The sequence below is a fragment of the Oryctolagus cuniculus genome, chromosome 2 (genome assembly GCF_964237555.1).
Source record: "Oryctolagus cuniculus chromosome 2, mOryCun1.1, whole genome shotgun sequence".
NCBI lineage: Eukaryota > Metazoa > Chordata > Mammalia > Lagomorpha > Leporidae > Oryctolagus > Oryctolagus cuniculus.
The window spans coordinates 109,784,802-109,802,787 of record NC_091433.1 but is presented as its reverse complement, the minus strand read 5'-3'; the positions used below and the strand labels follow the sequence as shown (position 1 = coordinate 109,802,787).

The 17,986-nt window shown below is 51.6% G+C and overlaps 2 protein-coding genes across 3 annotated transcripts; one reads left to right on the top strand and one right to left on the bottom strand.

The window, feature by feature from the left end:
* Positions 1-6,221: 6,221 nt before the first annotated feature.
* On the bottom strand, positions 6,222-9,652 carry COA5 (cytochrome c oxidase assembly factor 5). The gene is made up of 3 exons (XM_002709995.5): positions 9,402-9,652; positions 8,087-8,170; positions 6,222-6,708 (listed from the first exon to the last, which is right to left on the bottom strand). Exons 1-3 carry the CDS (start codon positions 9,498-9,500, stop codon positions 6,667-6,669), a joined length of 225 nt encoding a protein of 74 aa, XP_002710041.1. The 5' UTR covers positions 9,501-9,652; the 3' UTR covers positions 6,222-6,666.
* A 23-nt stretch (positions 9,653-9,675) lies between these two features.
* Positions 9,676-17,842, top strand: UNC50 (unc-50 inner nuclear membrane RNA binding protein). Of its 2 annotated transcripts, none has more exons than XM_002709992.5 (6): positions 9,676-9,833; positions 10,910-11,193; positions 12,539-12,659; positions 16,704-16,843; positions 16,932-17,033; positions 17,513-17,842. In XM_002709992.5, the coding sequence occupies exons 2-6, from the start codon at positions 10,914-10,916 to the stop codon at positions 17,647-17,649; spliced, it is 780 nt and encodes a 259-aa protein (XP_002710038.1). In that variant the 5' UTR covers positions 9,676-9,833; positions 10,910-10,913; the 3' UTR covers positions 17,650-17,842. The 2 variants fall into 2 exon arrangements, with proteins under 2 accessions (XP_002710038.1, XP_008251784.1); XM_008253562.4 differs by having other exon boundaries at positions 9,699-9,833; positions 10,914-11,193.
* The last annotated feature ends 144 nt before the right edge of the window (positions 17,843-17,986 follow it).

Sequence of the window (17,986 nt, the reverse complement as noted above, 5' to 3'; positions counted from 1 at the left end):
CATGTCTGGAATGGAAGGGTGAAGAGCGGTGTTTATGCTGCTCCCGCGGAATCTTTGCCTTTTCACCACAAGACCGCACTGCTTTGTCTACGTGCTTAGTATCCTACACCCAGCACCAGGAGCCGAACCGGATAGTCAAGGGCAGACTTTAGGGCAGGGTAGCCAACAGGAGCACAGTGGCTTCCTCTCCAGAGGGCAGTGGGCGGGGCTCTGATGAGAGTGAGGCTGCACAGGCGCACGATCCAGACAGCGGCTGCCAGGGACTTCCTTGACGGTTCTGTGTTGACATTAAGCAAACCTCCTACTCACTCTTCTGCACTGACAATAAAAACTAAATGTGAAAACCCACCACTGATGAACAATCTGAAAAGGAGACTAAGAACACAATTCCATTTGTGAAAGTATTAGAAAATAGCATAAACTTAGCCAGCCAAGGAGGCAGAAGTCTTGTATGTTGATGACGACACAATTTTGTTGACGTTAAAGACACCAGTGAACAGAGACAGACATGGACAGCAGTATCCATGCAAAGCGAGCTACAGACTCCACACTGCAGCCATGCTTCCGCAGGAACAGACACAGGCATCCCGAAATCCACGTGGACTCTCCGGCCCCAAGTACTCAAGGCAGCCTTGGAAATGAAGGAGGCTGGAAGCTTTCCACGTTCTCATTTCACACACCACAAGCTGCAGCAATCAAGAGTGTGCCAGTGGCACGAAGACCAGCACAGTCTAATGGAACAGAGCGCCCAGAAAGAAACGCTGGAAACAGGTTCAGCGTTCTGGTGTGGGGGGTTAAGCTACCACCTGCAGCACCAGCATCCCACATGGACAGCTGTTTGAGTCCCGGCTGCTCCACTTCCGATCCAGCTCCTGGCTAATAACCCTGGGAAAGCAGCAGAAGATGGCCCAAGTGCGTGGGCTCCTTCCAACCATATATGGGACCTGGGTGGAATTCCAGGCTTCTGGCTTTGGCCTGCCCCAGCTGTGGCCACTGTGGTCATTTGGGGAGTGAACAGCAGATGGAAGATCTCTATCTTCTCTGAAGTTTGGTCTTCCAGATAAATTAAAAAAAAAAAAAAACAACCCACTGGCATATATGTTCAAATTGTTTTCTGCAGGGTGCAAACAGCATTCAACAGGGAAAAGACAGTCTTTCAACAACTGGTAGGAACAAACAGGTAATTCATAAGCCTACCCTCACCAAAAGAACTGAAGTTGTTCCCTAACTTTACACCACATACAGACACTGTGGTGCAGCAGGTAAGCCATGGCTCGGGATGCCCGTACCTCCTATCGGAGTGCCTGGCATTGAGTCCTGACTGCACTTATGGCCCAGTTCCTGCTAAAGCATCCTGGGAGAGACAGCACACGGTGGCTCAAGTACTTGGGTCCCTACCACCCACGTGGGAGATCCGGGTGGAGCTCCTGGCTTCAGCTTGGCTCCGTGACCCAGCAGATGCAAAATATTTCTCTCTCTGCCTTTCAAATTAATAAACTTAAAACAGATCAAAGATTTAAGCTAAAACTATAAAATTCCCTGAAGGAAACAGGAGAAGCTTCACTGGACTGAGCCATGGTTTCTTGGAGACAACATCAAAAGTACCAGCAACAAAAATTAAAATTGAACTGCATTAAACTTAAATGTGTTGTGCATCGAAGCACAGAATCAACAGAATGAAAAGGCATACTACAGAATGGGAGAAAATATTGCCAACTATGTAACTAAGAATGGGTTAATATCAAGAGTGCATGGGGGGGGGCAACGCTATTGCACAGTGCCTTCCATATGGGCGCCTGTTCAAGTCCCGGCTGCACCAATTCCAATGCAGCTTTCTGCTAATGCACCTGGGAAAGCAGATGAAGATGGCCAAGTGCTTGGGTCCTTGAACCCACATGGGAGACCTGGATGAAGCGCTTGGCTTTGGCCTGGCCCTGCTCTGGCCTTTATGGCCATTTGAGGAATGAACCAGTGGATGAAAGATCTCTCTCTGCCTCTCAAATAAATAAATCTTTAAACTAAAAAAGACCACATAGGAACCTTAACAAATGGATAACAAAGGAGCAAAAATCGAATTAAAAACAGGCAAAGGACATGAGATATTTCTCCAGAGAAGATGCACAGATGGCCAACATAAAATGATGTAAACACCAATCGTTAAGGAAATGCAAATCAAAACTACAATGAGGCCAGCGCCGCGGCTCACTAGGCTAATCCTTTGCCTGCGGCGCCAGCACCCCGGGTTCTAGTCCCGGTCGGGGCACCGGATTCTGTCCTGGTTGCTCCTCTTCCTGTCTAGCTCTCTGCTGTGGCCCGGGAGTGCAGTGGAGGATGGCCCAAGTGCTTGGGCCCTGCACCCACATGGGAGACCAGGAGAAGCACCTGGCTCCTGGCTTCGGATCAGCGCAGCGCGCCGGCCATAGTGGCCATTTGGGGTGGGGGAGTGAACCAACGGAAAAAGGAAGACCTCTCTCTCTCTGTCTAACTCTGCCTATCCAAAAAAAAAAAAAAAAAAAAAAAAAACCTACAATGAGATTCCCCTCCCCCCCACATTAGCACAGCCACCATTCAAAGAACAGAAAATGAAAAAGTGTCAGGATCTGGAAAAATTGGAACCCTGCCTTGTGCCCTGTTTGCAGGTATAGACACTGGTTTGGCTGCTGTGGAAAGCACTATGGTGGATTTATGAGGATAAAATTTACAAGGATTAATTACCCTATGATCCAGTAGTTCACTTCAGGTTAATAATCACAGGAGTTGAAAACAGGGTCCCAGAGGCATTTAACAGCCCCACGTGTATAGCGTTACCCACAGCAGCCCCAACGTGGGGCAACCCAAGTATCCACTGACAAATGGTTAAACAAAATACGTAGGTATTTACATACAACAGAATGGCCTTATGAAGGAGATCCTGATACCAGCTACAGCGTGGATCAACCTGGACAACCTTACGCCGTGAGAGTCCAGTGAAAAGGGACAAATGAGACGCACTGAACAGTAGTCAGACGGCAACAGGAAGCGGAGTGGTGGTTGTGGGGCGGGGTGGAGAGGGTGCTGTACTGGGGACTCTGGGTTTCACAAACATGAAGCACAGGACTGGAAGTTGCCCAACTGTGAGACGTGCACCATTGCTGAACTGTGCACTGAAACCTGGTGAGAATGGTAAGTTTTGTTACACACTGACAGTGATTAGGAATTTGTAAACTATAGTTACCACTAAAGGCATGAGACATGAAACATTACAGACCTGCATGGAGGAGGTGAAAGCTACAAGACTCTAAGCTGAAAACTAAGTTTCCCTAAGGTTCCATGAGGCAGTGGTTTCTCAGAAACACTACAGGGTGTTCATTCACCCAAGTTCAAATTGTGCTTCAAAGGATACTATCAAGAAAGTGATGGCCGTCACCGCGGCTCACTAGGCTAATCCTCTGCCTTGCGGTGCCAGCACACCGGGTTCTAGTCCCGGTCGGGGCGCCAGATTCTGTCCCGGTTGCCCCTCTTCCAGGCCAGCTCTCTGCTGTGGCCAGGGAGGGCAGTGGAAGATGGCCCAAGTGCTTGGGCCCTGCACCCCGTGGGAGACCAGGATAAGTACCTGGCTCCTGCCATCTGATCAGCGTGCTGCGCCGGCCGCGGCGGCCATTGGAGGGTGAACCAACGGCAAAAAGGAAGACCTTTCTCTCTGTCTCTCTCTGTCCACTCTGCCTGTCAAAAAAAAAGAACGTGAGACGACAAAGCACAGATTCTGAGAAAACATGCCAGGCCTCATCCATCGTTAAGGGATTTGTGTCCAGACAACCCAACTGCACAGTGGCCTAAGGACCGCAATAAATATTTCTTCAAAGACATGCAAATGGATGGCCAATAAGCACATGAAAACACGCTCAGCATCATTAGCCATTCGGGAAATATCAAATCAAAATCCCAAGGAAAAGCCACCTTATGTCCCCGCTGACTGGCTGTAGTCAAATAGGGAACACGTGGGGGTGATGGTGTGGAGAAACCGCAGCCCTTGTTCACTGCTGGTGAGAACGGACAGTGGTGTGTCAGCCATTGTGGAGAGCTCAGCTCATCAAGCTGTTGTCATGTGATCATGCGTGAAGACAATCACGGTAGGTACACACCGAGGGAGATGCGACACAGGTCCACTCGGAACTTGTTCATGAATGTTCACAGCATTAGTCACAACTGCCCCAAGGTGAAAACAGTCCAAAGTCCAGCAACTGGTGAAGGAATAAAATGTGGTATGTCCATGCTGTGGAATAGTATTTGGCAGTACAAATGAGGTGGTGCCGGTAATGATGGGAGCCACCCCTGGACCAAAGAGGCCAGGGAGTCTGGAAGCCCATTTGGCACAAGGTGTTAGTGTTTCTATGATTTGATTTAATGTGGAAGTTTTTTTTGTTTTTTTAACATTTTATTTATTTGAGAGGTAGAGGTACAGACAGAGGGAGAGACAGAGAGGTCCTCCATCTGCTCTCCAAATGGCCACCAGTGACTGGAGCTGGGTTGATCCGAAGCCAGGAGCCAGGAGTTTCTTCTGGGTCTCCCTCTCAGTGCAGGGGCCCAAACACCTGGGCCCTGGCAGAGATCTGGACGGGAAGAGGAGCAGCCAGGACACGAGCCAGTGCCCATAAGAGATGCCAGCAGCACAGCACTGGCCCGATTGTGGAGTTTTCTCTGGTGGTGGCTGGGAGGGAAGGACCAGGAGTGACGAGGAGTGGGGGTGGGTTTCTCCATGATGGTGGAAATGTCCTGGAACTAGACAGTGGCAATAGTTGCTCAACTCTGGAAATACTGAACACGACTGGATTTTGTAGGTCAAGGGTGAATTTTATGGTATGTGAATTCCTCCAAATCTCAGCTGTTACTAAACAATAAAGCTCACTAGGTTTTACAAAATACAGCTCAGGAGGCGGGGACTTGGTGATGCCTGCATCCTGTACCGCAGTGCCTGGCTCAAGTCCCGGCTACTCCACTGCCTATCCAGCTGCCTGCAGATGTGCACAGATGATGGCTCACTTATCCGGGTTCCTGCCACCCATGTGAGAGCCTCTGAGTTCTGGGCCCCTGGCGGCAGCCTGGCGCAACCCTGGCTGACGTGGGCATTTGGGAAATCAACAGATGGAAGACCTCTCAGTATTTCAAATGAAATTAAAATATATTTTAAGGAGCTTCTTATCAAAGCGACTTTGATAAAGGTTCCAGCACTTACATGGGTGCAACAGTCACTTCCCTCCCCAGTGCGAAGCAGCGCACGCGTCAGACGTCGGTGCTACTCTGGAGCAGCGCCTCAGTGCCCACAGCTTCAGGGCAACGTTCACAAAGCGAGCGAGCCACGTGCTGCCTCGGAGGCTTGAACTCCAGCAGGCTGGGAAGTACAGAGCAGCAGTGGGGGGCCGGTGCTGTGGTGTAGCGGGCAAAGCTGCCACCGACAGTGCCGGCATTCCATATGGGCGCCGGTTCAAGTCCCGGCTGCTCCTCTTCTAATCGAACTCCCTGCTATGGCCTGAGAAAGCAGTGGAAGATGGTCCAAGTCCTTGGGCCCCTGCACCCGCGTGGGAGACCTGGAAGAAGCTCCTGGCTCCTGGCTTCAGATCGGCACAGCTCCAGCCGTTGCAGCCAATTGGGGAGTGAACCAGTGCATGGAACACTTTCTCTCTCTCTGTAACTGTGCCTTTCAAATAAATAAATCTTCAAAAAAAAAAAAAAAAAAAAAAAGCAGTGATTTTTCATTATCCTAAAATGCAGAGAAATAGAGCGGAAACTTGGACTCCTGTTTGGCTCTCAGTGAAGTGATCAGAATGGGATGAATTACTGTCATTGTAAACAGCTTCAGCCACATCATGGTTTCTGCCCTCGCATTCCACGGTGAACGGCTGCTGTCCGAGTGTACTCCAGGGCTCTCAGTCCCCTGGGGCTGTGGCCCGTCCTGTGTCCGGTCCGGTGTGTGATGGGAGCCTGGCCAAGGTCCCAGACCCCGTCCCTTTCCCTGGCAGCTCTGGCCCAGCGCGGGGCAGCTGGTCCAGGGAAGGCCAGGGTTCCTCTGAAGATGGATTAATGTGCCCTGGCACACGGGAGTTCCTGCACTGCTCTGGGATCGGGACTCCCCAACGGGCTGACGCTGCTCACGTGCGGAGCAGGCCGGGCCGAAGACGGGCGCTCGGGAGCACGAGCGTGCTGGCAGCACTGGGGTGGCTACGTTAGTGAGTGCAGATTAGGCATTTCTGCTTCAAGAAATCAAAACCAGTTTATTTTCAAACTAAGGACAGATTGAACACACAAAAAAGTGTCACCCTAAACTCCCCCAACCACACTGCACAGGCTCCGTGTGACCGGCTGTCAGTGACACCGGTGGCCTTCCTCCTCACACGCTGTATGTGTAAGGGTCAGATTTGAAAAGAGCTGTCTTTCCATTCCTTGCTTAGAACAATAAACGCAAAACACATAGTTCGTAACTCTTCAATCAAATTCTCCTAAAAATAACTTAATCAAAATAATCACTTCCTACATATTGGAAAACAGACCTTTTCATTCATTCTCCCCAGCGCACGGAGGGCAGACCTCGCTAACCGACAGATGCAGCAAAAGCTGCGCCTCCTGTTTGGCCCTGTCTGCCAGTGATCAGGGAAGTCCTGCTGTCTTCGTCTTGGTTTCAACAGAACGGTGTCAATATCCTTTTCTTCCTCTGAATCTTGACCTGGCGTCCAGCTGAAAATAAATGGACAATGAAGTCAAATTCAGCCCTGCAGAATGAAGGAAAGACAGCCTTGGAGAGGGGCGGCACCGTAGGAGAGAGGGAAACCAGTGTTCAGCAAATCAAACAGGCAACGGGCAGAGCCACCAAGAAAAACAAGGTAACACACACAGACGGCGTTCACAAAGCCGCTCTTCAGGATTTCCCCCTGAAGCAGCATCCGAGTCACACTTCTGTTCTCAGCTATCCTCAACATACATTCGTCTTGCAAACTCAGCTTCCTAACTAACCTGTAACATTCCAATGGATTAGCAATCTTTAAATAGGCAGTGGCTAAGAAAGGGGAAAGGCCCCTCCAAGAGTTCAGCAGCACGTGTCTCCCGGGGTTAAGAATCCCTGGCCTGGGCCGGCGCTGCGGCATAGCAGGTAAATCCACTGCCTGCAGTGCCAGCATCCCATATGGGCACAGGTTCGTGTCCCGGCTGCTCCACTTCCGATCCAGCTCCCTGCCAATGATCTAGGAAAGACAGCAGAAGATGGCTCAAGGGCTTGGGCCTTGCCATCCACATGGTGGACCTGGAAGAAGCTCCCGGCTCCAGCCTGGCCACTGCAGCCAGAAGTGAACCAGTGCATGGACAAGCTCTCGCTCTTGCTCTCGTTCTGTCTCTCCCCTTTTCTGTAACTGACTCGAAGACTCCCTGGCCCGAGTGGCCTGAGCGGCCGGCATAGGCTGTGGGCACGCTCTCTGCCATCAGCTCACGGCGTGGCTGCTTCTTCGAGATGTAGTGGAGCCACGGGCTCCGAAGTCCGTCTGAGCGAAGGCGGGATCGCCCCATGACGGTTAGTGTCACGTCCCGTAAGTTCTACGACAAAGAACTATTTTGGGGATGGGCCCTCAATGAGTCCAACACAGCCAGCGTGGGGCAGGCAGCCTCTTTTTCTATCTGAGCTCTAGACGAAGTAGCTAAGAGCCATGTTAAAATACAAACCAAAATCCGTACCCGTGGCTATCCAAAAGAGAACAGTGAGCGGCTCACCCTCAGGTTCCGACGCTGCAGCCCACCCTCACCACAACGGCCCTGTCTCTAACAGGACCCCAGCTCCCGCACGCCACTGACGCTGCGCCGTCCCTGGTGTCTGCGGCCTGTGCAGTGGAGCTGCAGGGGTTCCATGTGCCGAGACTGCTCGAAGGGCAGGCCTGACGGTGAGGCAGTCAGCGGGAGGTTCCAAGAAGCCAGTAATCTGGGGCCCACGCTGTGGCACAGCAGGTTAAACTGCAGCCTGCAGTGCCGGCATCCCATGTGGGCACCGGTTCGAGTCCTGGCTGCTCCACTTCTGATCCAGCTCCCTGCTAATGCACCTGTTACCGTTTAATTCTATAAATTCACTTACCATTGATCTTTTACACTCAAAAAATGAGTATTTCAAAGCCTTGCAGTATCCTTCCTTCAAACACTGCCGGGGGGACTTCCCTTCCTGTGACACATAACACAACATCAATGCTTGGGAAACGTTCTCACCAAGTACAAAATAACTCTTTCTGAAAATAGTTCTTTTTAAGGTTACAGCAAAGACAAAAAGAGATAATAGTCACATAAAAATTGCTCTCTATTCCTGTTGATGGCTGGTGCTTACAGAATAGCAAATAAATCATAAAATAACTTTTCGGCACTTTAAAGGTGTGCTTAAATTCTTGAAAAACACTGGTTTCCATAGTATTTTTTTAATGTTAATACAAAAATCCAGGAAGGGTTATATTCGTCTCCTTATGGTTGAAAACTGCACCATGTGCTCTAAAATCAGAACATGTTCAGTGTGGGCGGACTGCGACCCCGACCCCGCCACTGCAAACCCCAGGCCTTTATCGCTAAGTGCCAGCCACACTCCCCTCGCGTGAGCTGGTGCCTATCTGTTCCTCTGCCGCTGGGATGTGCGCGGACATCACCGGTGTGGAGGCCGACAACAGAAAAGACTAACACAGGGGCTGGTGCTGCCCTAGTCTAGGCTGCAACCTTCACAGGCTCTCCCTGCCCCGGCCCACTGCCTGGTGGAAGCATCCGTCTAGACGGACCACAGCTAAGCGAGAAACTAACCCATCACCCACCCTCCCGCGCAAGGAGCCACTGCTGGGTATCCCGATACTCAGGCTTCCTTTCTATCAAGCCTTCGGAGGGCTACCTCCCCAGCCAATCACGCGGCTGTGTGTGATCATGTGACTAGCTTCCAGCCAATGGAATCGTGGGAAGCAGGTGTAACCCTCGAGAGGTTCGCCCCTTTCCCCACTTAACTCCGTGTCGCCTGGCCAGCCCGAGCTGTGGCCAAGAGTCATGAGAGCACCACCCCGTTTCCCGTCACAGGGCCAGCGGTGTCTGGACCCAAGGAAGCCGGAGGCAAGCGGCCCTATACACACAAGAGCCAGGGAGAGCGCTTGTTCCTGTCGAAACCACTGTTACTCGGGGGCTCCGTAACATGCGCTGGAACCTACATCCTAATACCCCCGAGCTTTTGGCCTCCCGAGGTCAAGAGTCAACAGGGTAAACGTGACTCCCTGGGCCTCTGCCCACATTCACTAAGCTGGGGCTGCGACCTACGCCGAGAACAACCAGCTCCCGGCTCCTGGCGGCCCCGCGGTCCACCTGGAGACCTCCGCCGGGCCCGGCCACCGGCGGCAGGAGGGGTCGCCACCCGCAGCGCCCCGCCGCGCTACCTGGAGCACACAGTCCGACTGCAGCAGACAGGCGCCCAGGTCCTCCTTCACGCCGGCGCACGCAGCGCCCTCCGGCTTGTCCTCGTAATACCGGGGCATTCCGGCGTCCCCCGCCCCGCCGCGGCCGCTCCCGTCTCCGTCCGCAAAGGATACCACTCGGCGGGGGCCCGCGATGCTCGCGGTGGAAGGAACCGGAAGTCGATCGTAACAACTTCCGGAAGGCTTGCGGCGGTCCGTCCGAGGAACTACAAAGCCCAGGGTGCCGTGCGCGCGTGTGCGACGGAAGTGTGCTGTGCGCACGATACGTCAGTGCGACGCGCCCCGGGCGCCGTCTACGTTGCTGAAAGGGAAGTGGGCCCTTCCTGGGCTCGGCTTCTGGGCGGAGGGAAGGGGCTAGCCCGGACCTGGGCGGAGGCCGCCGCAGGGCTCCAGGTGAGGCCTGAGGACCAGTCCTTCCACGCGCGCCTCGGGCTCGGGCCGGGGCGTGGGGGGAGCGTTGCTTCCGGCAGCTCGCGGCCGGGCGGGTGACCACGCCTGCGTCCGGCCTCTCTGGCCGCAGTCGAGTTGTCATACGAAACTGCAGACGCCCAGTTACATAGGAATGGCAGATAAAGGAGTGATGTTTAGTCTAAGCGTGTCTGGAATGTGGCGTGGGGGCTTATACTCGGTCGTCACTTACTGCTTGTCTGAAAGTTCCCTGTAGCTGGGCGCTCTGCGTGCTTATTTGCTGAAGCTGGGAGGGGTGCCGGGGGCCTCGCGCTGATGGGGAGCAGCTGCTGGGCCCGGCGAGGTGCCGCTGCGTCCCGGAAGCCTGCGAGGTGGAGTGGGATACAGGGATTGCTGGGCGTGGTGGCCAGGCGCCGGCCTGCGCTCACCGACCGGGCTTCGGGCTGCTTGGCCAGGACTCGACTCCCCGCTGCTGTTTGTTCTGCTGAGCTGTTCTGGGCGCGAAGCCCTTGGGGATGGAGCTCTGCTTTGCTTTGATCACGTTCTCACGAACAGGGAGCTCGCTATAGGCGGATGCACCTGCGTAGGGAGCGGCTTGCCTGTTTGGCAACACTGCCTTCGCGGCGGCTTAGTCAGAGGTGTTTCCTTGAGGGCTCGTGGTTTAGAGCACGGAATTTTGAGCCGGGGTCCGGCTCTGGCTTCCTCCCTGGCTGGGCGCCTCCGTTTCCACTCCTGCAGCTAACAGTAGCTGCCTGGACGGGGGCTTCCAAGGATTAAGTGAGACGAGCGGATGAAACGCAGGGATCCCGGAGAGGTGTTGCCGGGGAAGTTTTGCGGGTCGTAGTGTTGCACCTGCCTGCAGTGCAAGTGCAGTGGACACTGCTGTGGCCCCAGGGCAAGCCTCAGAGCCCGCGGCAGTAGCTTGTGACCCCCTGACCCTTCTGGAAGGTTGGGGGTGGGGTGTGTGACACGTCTTGCAGGTCGGTAACTGAGAAGGGAGGTGCTGGCGGCCAGACGCTTCTTGAGCTGTTGCCCAAGTAAAACTCTTGTCTTCCACGTAGGAAGATGTTACCCAGTACTTCCGTGCATGCGTCCGCGCACGGGAACGGGGTCCTGAGTTCCCGGGATGCAGCGAGACACACGGCTGGAGCAAAGCGCTACAAGTACCTGCGCCGGCTTTTCCGTTTCCGGCAGATGGACTTCGAGTTCGCCGCCTGGCAGATGCTCTACTTGTTCACGTCCCCGCAGAGGGTTTATAGAAACTTCCACTACCGGAAGCAGACGAAGGACCAGTGGGCCAGAGATGACCCAGCTTTCTTGGTCCTGTTGAGTGTCTGGCTCTGCGGTAAGTGCTGTGTGTGCAGTACAGGTGAGGGGCGTAGGGAGGCCTCAGGGTAGGCTGGGCGTCTGCAGGCTCTCGTGTTACACACGTGCTGAGAATCTGGGGCCCTTGGATGCTGGTCCCTGCTTCTGAAGCTGCAGAAATCTCCCAGGAGAGCAGACTTGTATTCCGTCAGGTGCGGCAGGTCCCAAGGCCAGCCACAGGACACTTATCTTGGCACTTTGATAAGCCGGGGACAGGGTTTTAAAATCCATGCATTTGAAAGGAAGAGTTGGAAGGGGGAGAGCGAGCGAGCTTCCACCTTCTGGCTTACTCCCTCAATGGCCAGGGCTGGGCCAGGCCAAAGCCAGGCTCCTGGAACTTTATACGGGTCTCCCACGCAGGTGCAAGGGCCCAGGGTCTTGGGCCATCCTCCGCTGCTTTCCCAGGCACATTAGCAGGGAGTTGGGTTGGACATGGAGCCTCCAGGACTTGACTGGTGCCCGTATGGGGTGCTGGCACTGCAGGCTGTGGCTTTAACCCAGTGTGCCACGGCACAAGTCCTTTGAGTTTTCTTGTTAAAGATTTATTTATTTGAAAGAGAGAAACCTGCCATCCACTCGTTCATGCAAATGGCTGCAGTGGCTGGGGCTGGGGCAGGCCAAAGCCAGGAGCCTAGAACTTTATCCGGGTCCCCCACGTGAGTCACAGGGGCCCAAGCACTTGGGCCATCTTCCGCTGCTTTTGCAGGCGCAGTAGCAGGGAGCTGGATTGGAAGTGGAATATCTGGGACTCAAACGGATGTGCACATGGGATGCTGGCGTCGTAGGGCTTGGTTTAACCTGCACCACAGTGCCGGCCCACTCCATGTCTTTTAACTACTGTGAATCAGTTCCCAAATGCCAGTGACACGGAATGCTGAGCTTGGAAAGTGTATTTCACAAACAGGCACATCCAGACTTAGAGCTCTTAAAGTACTGCGAACTTGAGGACTACTTTGAACTTTCCCAGTAGTGTAACGAAAGGGCCCCTTTCACCTGCAGGGTGTTGCAGCGTGAGATGCCACTGTGTGCAGGTTTTCACCTGTAGCTGGACCTGAGATAGGGGAGGGCCTTCTCTGTGCTGTTGTAAATGCCAGGGCTAGCATTGGGAACTGCCCGCGAGGGGCCTCCGTGAAGGTCACGTGCCTCACTGCCGTGGCACCTTCCAGCTGCCGTGCCTTGCTCCATGAGTCACATGTCGCGGGAGTTTGGTTTCCATGTGTCCACCCCCCTGCTAGGCCCTGGGTCCCTGGAGGGCAGGGCAGGTGTCCTGTACCACCAGAACCCGCGCAGAGTGCCCGAATGTATGTTGTAACTCTTTCTTTCAGTTTCCACTATAGGATTTGGCTTTGTCCTGGACATGGGATTTTTTGAGACAATAAAGCTTCTCCTGTGGGTTGTATTCATAGATTGTGTAGGCGTCGGTCTGCTGATATCAACTTTAATGTGGTAAGTACCGTGCTTTGGCCTTCTGATACTGTAGAACCTCTGTGCTTCAAGGGGACAGTAGGTAATGGAAATTGAAATGAAGATAAATGAATTGAAAGTATCAACTTATTGTTATTACTGTTTTGAGAGAGCTCCCATCTGCTGGTTCACTCCCCAATTGCCTACAATGGCCAGGGCTTGACCAGGCCCAAGCCAGAAGCCAGGGACTGAGTCCAGGTCTCCCGTGTGGGTGGTAGGGAGCCGTCATCCCTGCCTTCCCGGACGCACACTAGCCGGAAGCTGGAGTCAGCAGATTGAAACGCAGGCACTCCGGTAATAGGATGTGGGCATCTTAACTCTGGGCCAAACACCTGTCCCTCAACGGTCAGTGTTGACAGTCACAATTATGATAACTTGCTTCCTGTGTAGGTACCTGGATCATAAAATACTCTAAGGAGTGGTATGTGTTTTCAATATTTGGCCAGTGTTAGAAATACTGCTTATGTCATACTGATGGAATTACTGCACCTAGCCAGTTCTGCTTTGGTTGTCTGTGAGAAAGCGTGGCTTTCTCCCTTCATCAGTGGAGACAACTTTTTTTTTTTTTTTTTTTTTTTAAGATATATTTATTTATTTATTCGAAAGTCAGAGTTATACAGAGAAGGAGAGGCAGAGAGGTCTTCCATCCGCTGGTTCACTCCCCAACTGGCTCGGAGCTGTGCTGATCCGAAGCTAGGAGCCTGGAGTCTCTTTCAGGTCTCTCACACAGGTGCAGGGGCCCAAGGACTTGAGCCGTCTTCCACTGCTTTCCCAGGCCACAGCAGAGTTGGAGTGGAAGTGGAGGAGGACTTGAACCAGCGCCCATATGGGATGCCAGCAGCGCAGGCAGAGGCTTAGCCCACTATGCCACTGCACCGGCCCTGAGACTACTTCTAGATGCGTCAGTGTTCCATGGTGTTTAGAGCCACTTAAATCTCAAGGATTATTTCATGGAATCTTACTTGAATCTTTTATAGAAAGTATACTTGACAGAGGATTTATTTATTTTTTTTTTTTTTTTTGAGAGGCAGAGTTAGAGAAAGGTCTTCCTTCCGTTGGTTCACTCCCCTAATGGCTGCTACGGCCAGCCCGCTGTGCTGATCTGAAGCCAGGAGCCAGGTGCTTCTCCTGGTCTCCCATGGGGTGCAGGGCCCAAGCACTTGGGCCATCCTCCACTGCCTTCCCGGGCCACAGCAGAGAGCTGGCCTGGAAGAGGAGCAACCAGGACTAGAACCCAGGGTGCCAGCATCGTAGGCGGAGGATTAGCCAAGTGAGCCGCAGCGCCAGCCAACAGAGGATTTATTTTTAACTTGTGCTTTCCTATGGAGAGCACCGGGGTGTTGTGTTTGTTTGAGAGGGTTGCGTCTGACTTTAGGCTTGATTTAACAACAGTGTACAGACCGCATCTGGTGTTTGGCTTTTTGGTTCCCTACAGATAGAGTGCCCCTGTGTGGTTGGCCTGCCACATGCAGGGCGCGTGGTCTCAGTAGAGGATCTGGTAGTTGAGCAGGGGTGGAGGTGGCTGTCAGGAAACCTGGGGGACCGTTCTCAGGAGTTGGGGTGCCAGCTCTGTCATTGTGTGACACTTGGTCCCAGTGTCCTCTCTCATGATCTGTTTTGTCAGGTATTTGAGAGGACTGTGAAAAGAAGAGCACCTGGCATAGTTTCAGGCTTTGGTGCAGGGGAAGCCATGTTGGACCTGCTCAATTCAGGGTGCTCACTGCATACTTAGTAGAGATGAAGGTCAGTAGATACTGAAGCGGGTTACCCTAAACCAAGTACGAGACTGGCATCGTTGAGGTGAGAGCTGCAGCTGACTCCCCGCTCTCGTAGGAAGGACGTGTGCGTTCCAGAGCTGGGACTGCAGAGCGCGCCCTGTGTGGGGTAGGCTGGGGTGGTGTGGCTGCAGACTGACTACAGGTGGGACTCTAGGGGAGCGAGCTACACGTTGAGTCTGTAAAATTGCCGTGGTACCTTTGCTTGGCTAAAATGGGCAATGTTTTGTTAAGTTCCAGTTGTCTGAGTGAAGCAGAATTTTGGCATTTTCAGGTAATCCTGTGGGGGACAGTTTATTAGATACCGTGCCATCCCCCCCACCACCGGTACTGTATTTTTACTGGTCATAGGTCTAGCATTTTTTTAACTGTATCCCTGAATTGAAATGGGTGACACATTAAGTATGTTGTATGTCCATGGGTATTTATGGTAAAATGATTTTTTATTATTTATTTGAAAGAGTGACAGAGAGAGGTCTTCAATGCACTGGTTCACTCCCCAAATAGCTGCAATGGCTGGAGCTGAGTGATCTGAAGCCAGGAGCTTCCTCTGTGTCCCTGACATGGGTGCAGGGGCCCAAGGTCTTGGGTCATCATCCGCTGCTTTCCCAGGCCATAGCAGAGAGCTGGATCAGAAGTGGAGCAGCTGGGACTTGAACCAGCGCCCATATGGGATGCCGGCACTGCAGACCAGGGCTTTAACCTGCTGCGCCACAGCACCAACCCCTAAAATGATCTTTTTATTCTTTTTCTAAGATCATCTTTTCTATTACCTGGATATTATACTTGTAATTCATTTGTCACTTCACTGAAAATTAAGCCTGACCAGTTGTTCTCATGGCCGGATATAGTGTCCACTGGCCACTCCTTCCCTGCCTTTTTTTAAAGATTGATTTATTTGAAAGGAAGAGTTACAGAGAGGCAGAGGCAAAGGCAGAAAGAAGTCTTCCATCTGCTGGTTCACTCCACAATTGTCCACGACGTTGGAGCTGCGCTGATCCGAAGCCAGGAGCTTCTTCCGGGTCTCCCATGTGGATTCAGGGGCCCAAGCACTTGCGCCATCTTCTTCTGCTTTCCCAGGCCACAGCAGAAAGCTCAATCAGGAGAGCAACAGCCGGGACTAGAATTGGCACCCATATGGGATGCCGGCGGTTCCGGCCAGGGCTGTTCAGACCACTGTGCCATGGCGCCGGCCCCTCAACAATGTCTTTTAATAGGCATTTTTAACATAACGGGTCCAAATCCAAACTCATGCACTCTTCAAAACCCCTTTTTTGGGGCAGGCATTGAGCTTAGTGATGAAGACACCCACAGAAGAGTGCCTGTTTGATTCCTGGCCCTTGATCCTGCTTGGGGAGCAGCTCGTGATGGCTCAAGTAATTGGGTGCCTGCCACCAAGTAGGAAACCTGGATTGAGCTCCTGGCTCCAGTTCAGGCCTGGCTGGGTAGTTCAGGCATTTGGGGGAGTGAACCAGCTGTCCTGTCTCTTAAGTGAAAACTGACAGAAACAAAAACATACTCTTCCTGCAACTAGTCTCCTCGGTCTTGGCACCCACATCTTCTGTTGAAAGCAGAAACCTCTCCGTCATCTTGGATTTTCCTCATCCCCACATCTAGTGCTTGATTCTGAGGGCTGTACCTTCCAGCTGTCGTGTATCCCAGCCACCGCAGCCACTCGTGCTCTTATCACTAGTGTGTTCTCGGGGCAGCCGGCATGGAAACTGTCAAACCTGCCGCGGCTCCGCAGCGGTCTCTCCTTTCACCGAGAGTAGAAGCCAGAGGTCTGAAAGTGGCCCCGGGCATCACAAGAGCTGGCCCTGTTTCTGCTGTGACGCCATCTACTCCTTTCCTCCTCACTGCCACCCACACTGCCCATTCCCGAAGCCGAGCTGGGTCTTTCCCCAGGTATAACCATCATATTTAAATCGGCATCTCAGGTTTGAGTTCTCCATCTCTCCTGCCTCATTTGCTCCGTAGAACCATGTGGCCTATACAAGAGAACTTCACAATGTTCACGTATGATGCTTATCATGAAAAAAGTATGCACTGCACAGATTTCTAATTTTTTTGCACCAAAGTAAACGATTTGCCTAGAACTCTTTGAAGCGCCCTTGTGTTTACATTACTGTCTTCTCCACTAGAGGGGAGGCCGGGATTTTGTGGTGGTTCCTGCTGTGCCTCCACATGACGTCTGGTGGTCGGTAAATACAGAGGTCACTGCCATATGAAACACTGTAATTGTGTTCTTCAGGTTCATCTCTAATAAGTACTTGGTGAAACGACAGAGCCGGGACTACGATGTGGAGTGGGGCTACGCCTTTGATGTGCATCTGAACGCTTTTTATCCTCTATTAGTCATTTTGCATTTTATCCAGCTTTTTTTCATCAACCGTAAGTAGCAGTTACTTTTCAAAGTATTTCCAAAGCCTTTACAGTATGCCTTGGTAAAGAGACTCACTGTGTGCATCTCTTCTGACAGATGTTATCCTTACAGACACATTTATTGGATATTTAGTTGGAAATACCTTATGGTTGATTGCGGTTGGCTATTATATCTATGTAACCTTCCTAGGTTATAGTGGTAAGTAATGTTAAAAAGTTGGTTTTGGTCAATTAGTTGTAACAGCGATACTGCTAGCTTCCCTTATGGAACATTTATAGGCACTGTCCCAATTATAATAGTTACAGCGTTACTTCAAAAGTTTGTGGAAAATGAAGTTAAAAATGTCTTGGTGCAGGAAATCAGTGTTTTCATTTTCCATGAAGTTTCTGTAGACCACCTATAATAGCAGCCTTCTCTCTGCCTTAAGGTTTTCAGGCTATAAGAAGTTTAAATTCACCAGTTTTAATTAATAATTGTGATGTCTGTCTCCCACTTGAACCTTGGACCTGATTTGCTTCCCCCTCAGCTGGTGGGCTGAAACAGCTAACTGACAAGGAAGCAGTCAATCATGAGTCCTGTAGCTCTGGCTATTAGTTTCTTTTATTGAAGTAACATCTTTCAGAATGTCCATTAGTCTTAATTTTTTTCCAAAGTCAATGTGGATGTTTCTTTTGCAGCACTGCCATTTTTGAAAAGTACGGTAATTCTTCTCTACCCATTTGCACCTCTCATTCTGCTCTACGGGCTGTCTCTAGCACTAGGATGGAACTTCACCCACACTCTCTGTTCTTTCTACAAGTACCGAGTGAAATGAAAAGAGTGACAATATTCCAGCTTAACTGTGGCAACAGTATTGGTATAGTGATGATTTCTTGTAAAACTTGTAAATAATCTCTGTAGATATCTTAAAAGGTGTAAAGTTTACAAATATGCTAACACTATTGTTAAGTACATTCCTTAAGACTAATTAAATGTACATTTCTATAATAAATATTTTTTAAACTAAAGCATGCATGTTAATCTGTGCTCATTCACACAGATACTAGGGAAAACAGAAATGTGAAATTTTAAAATGAATTACTTTTGGAAAATAGCCCCGTTGTCTCTGGTCTACCTCATTTCTAATGAGCTCTACTGTAAACACTGATAGA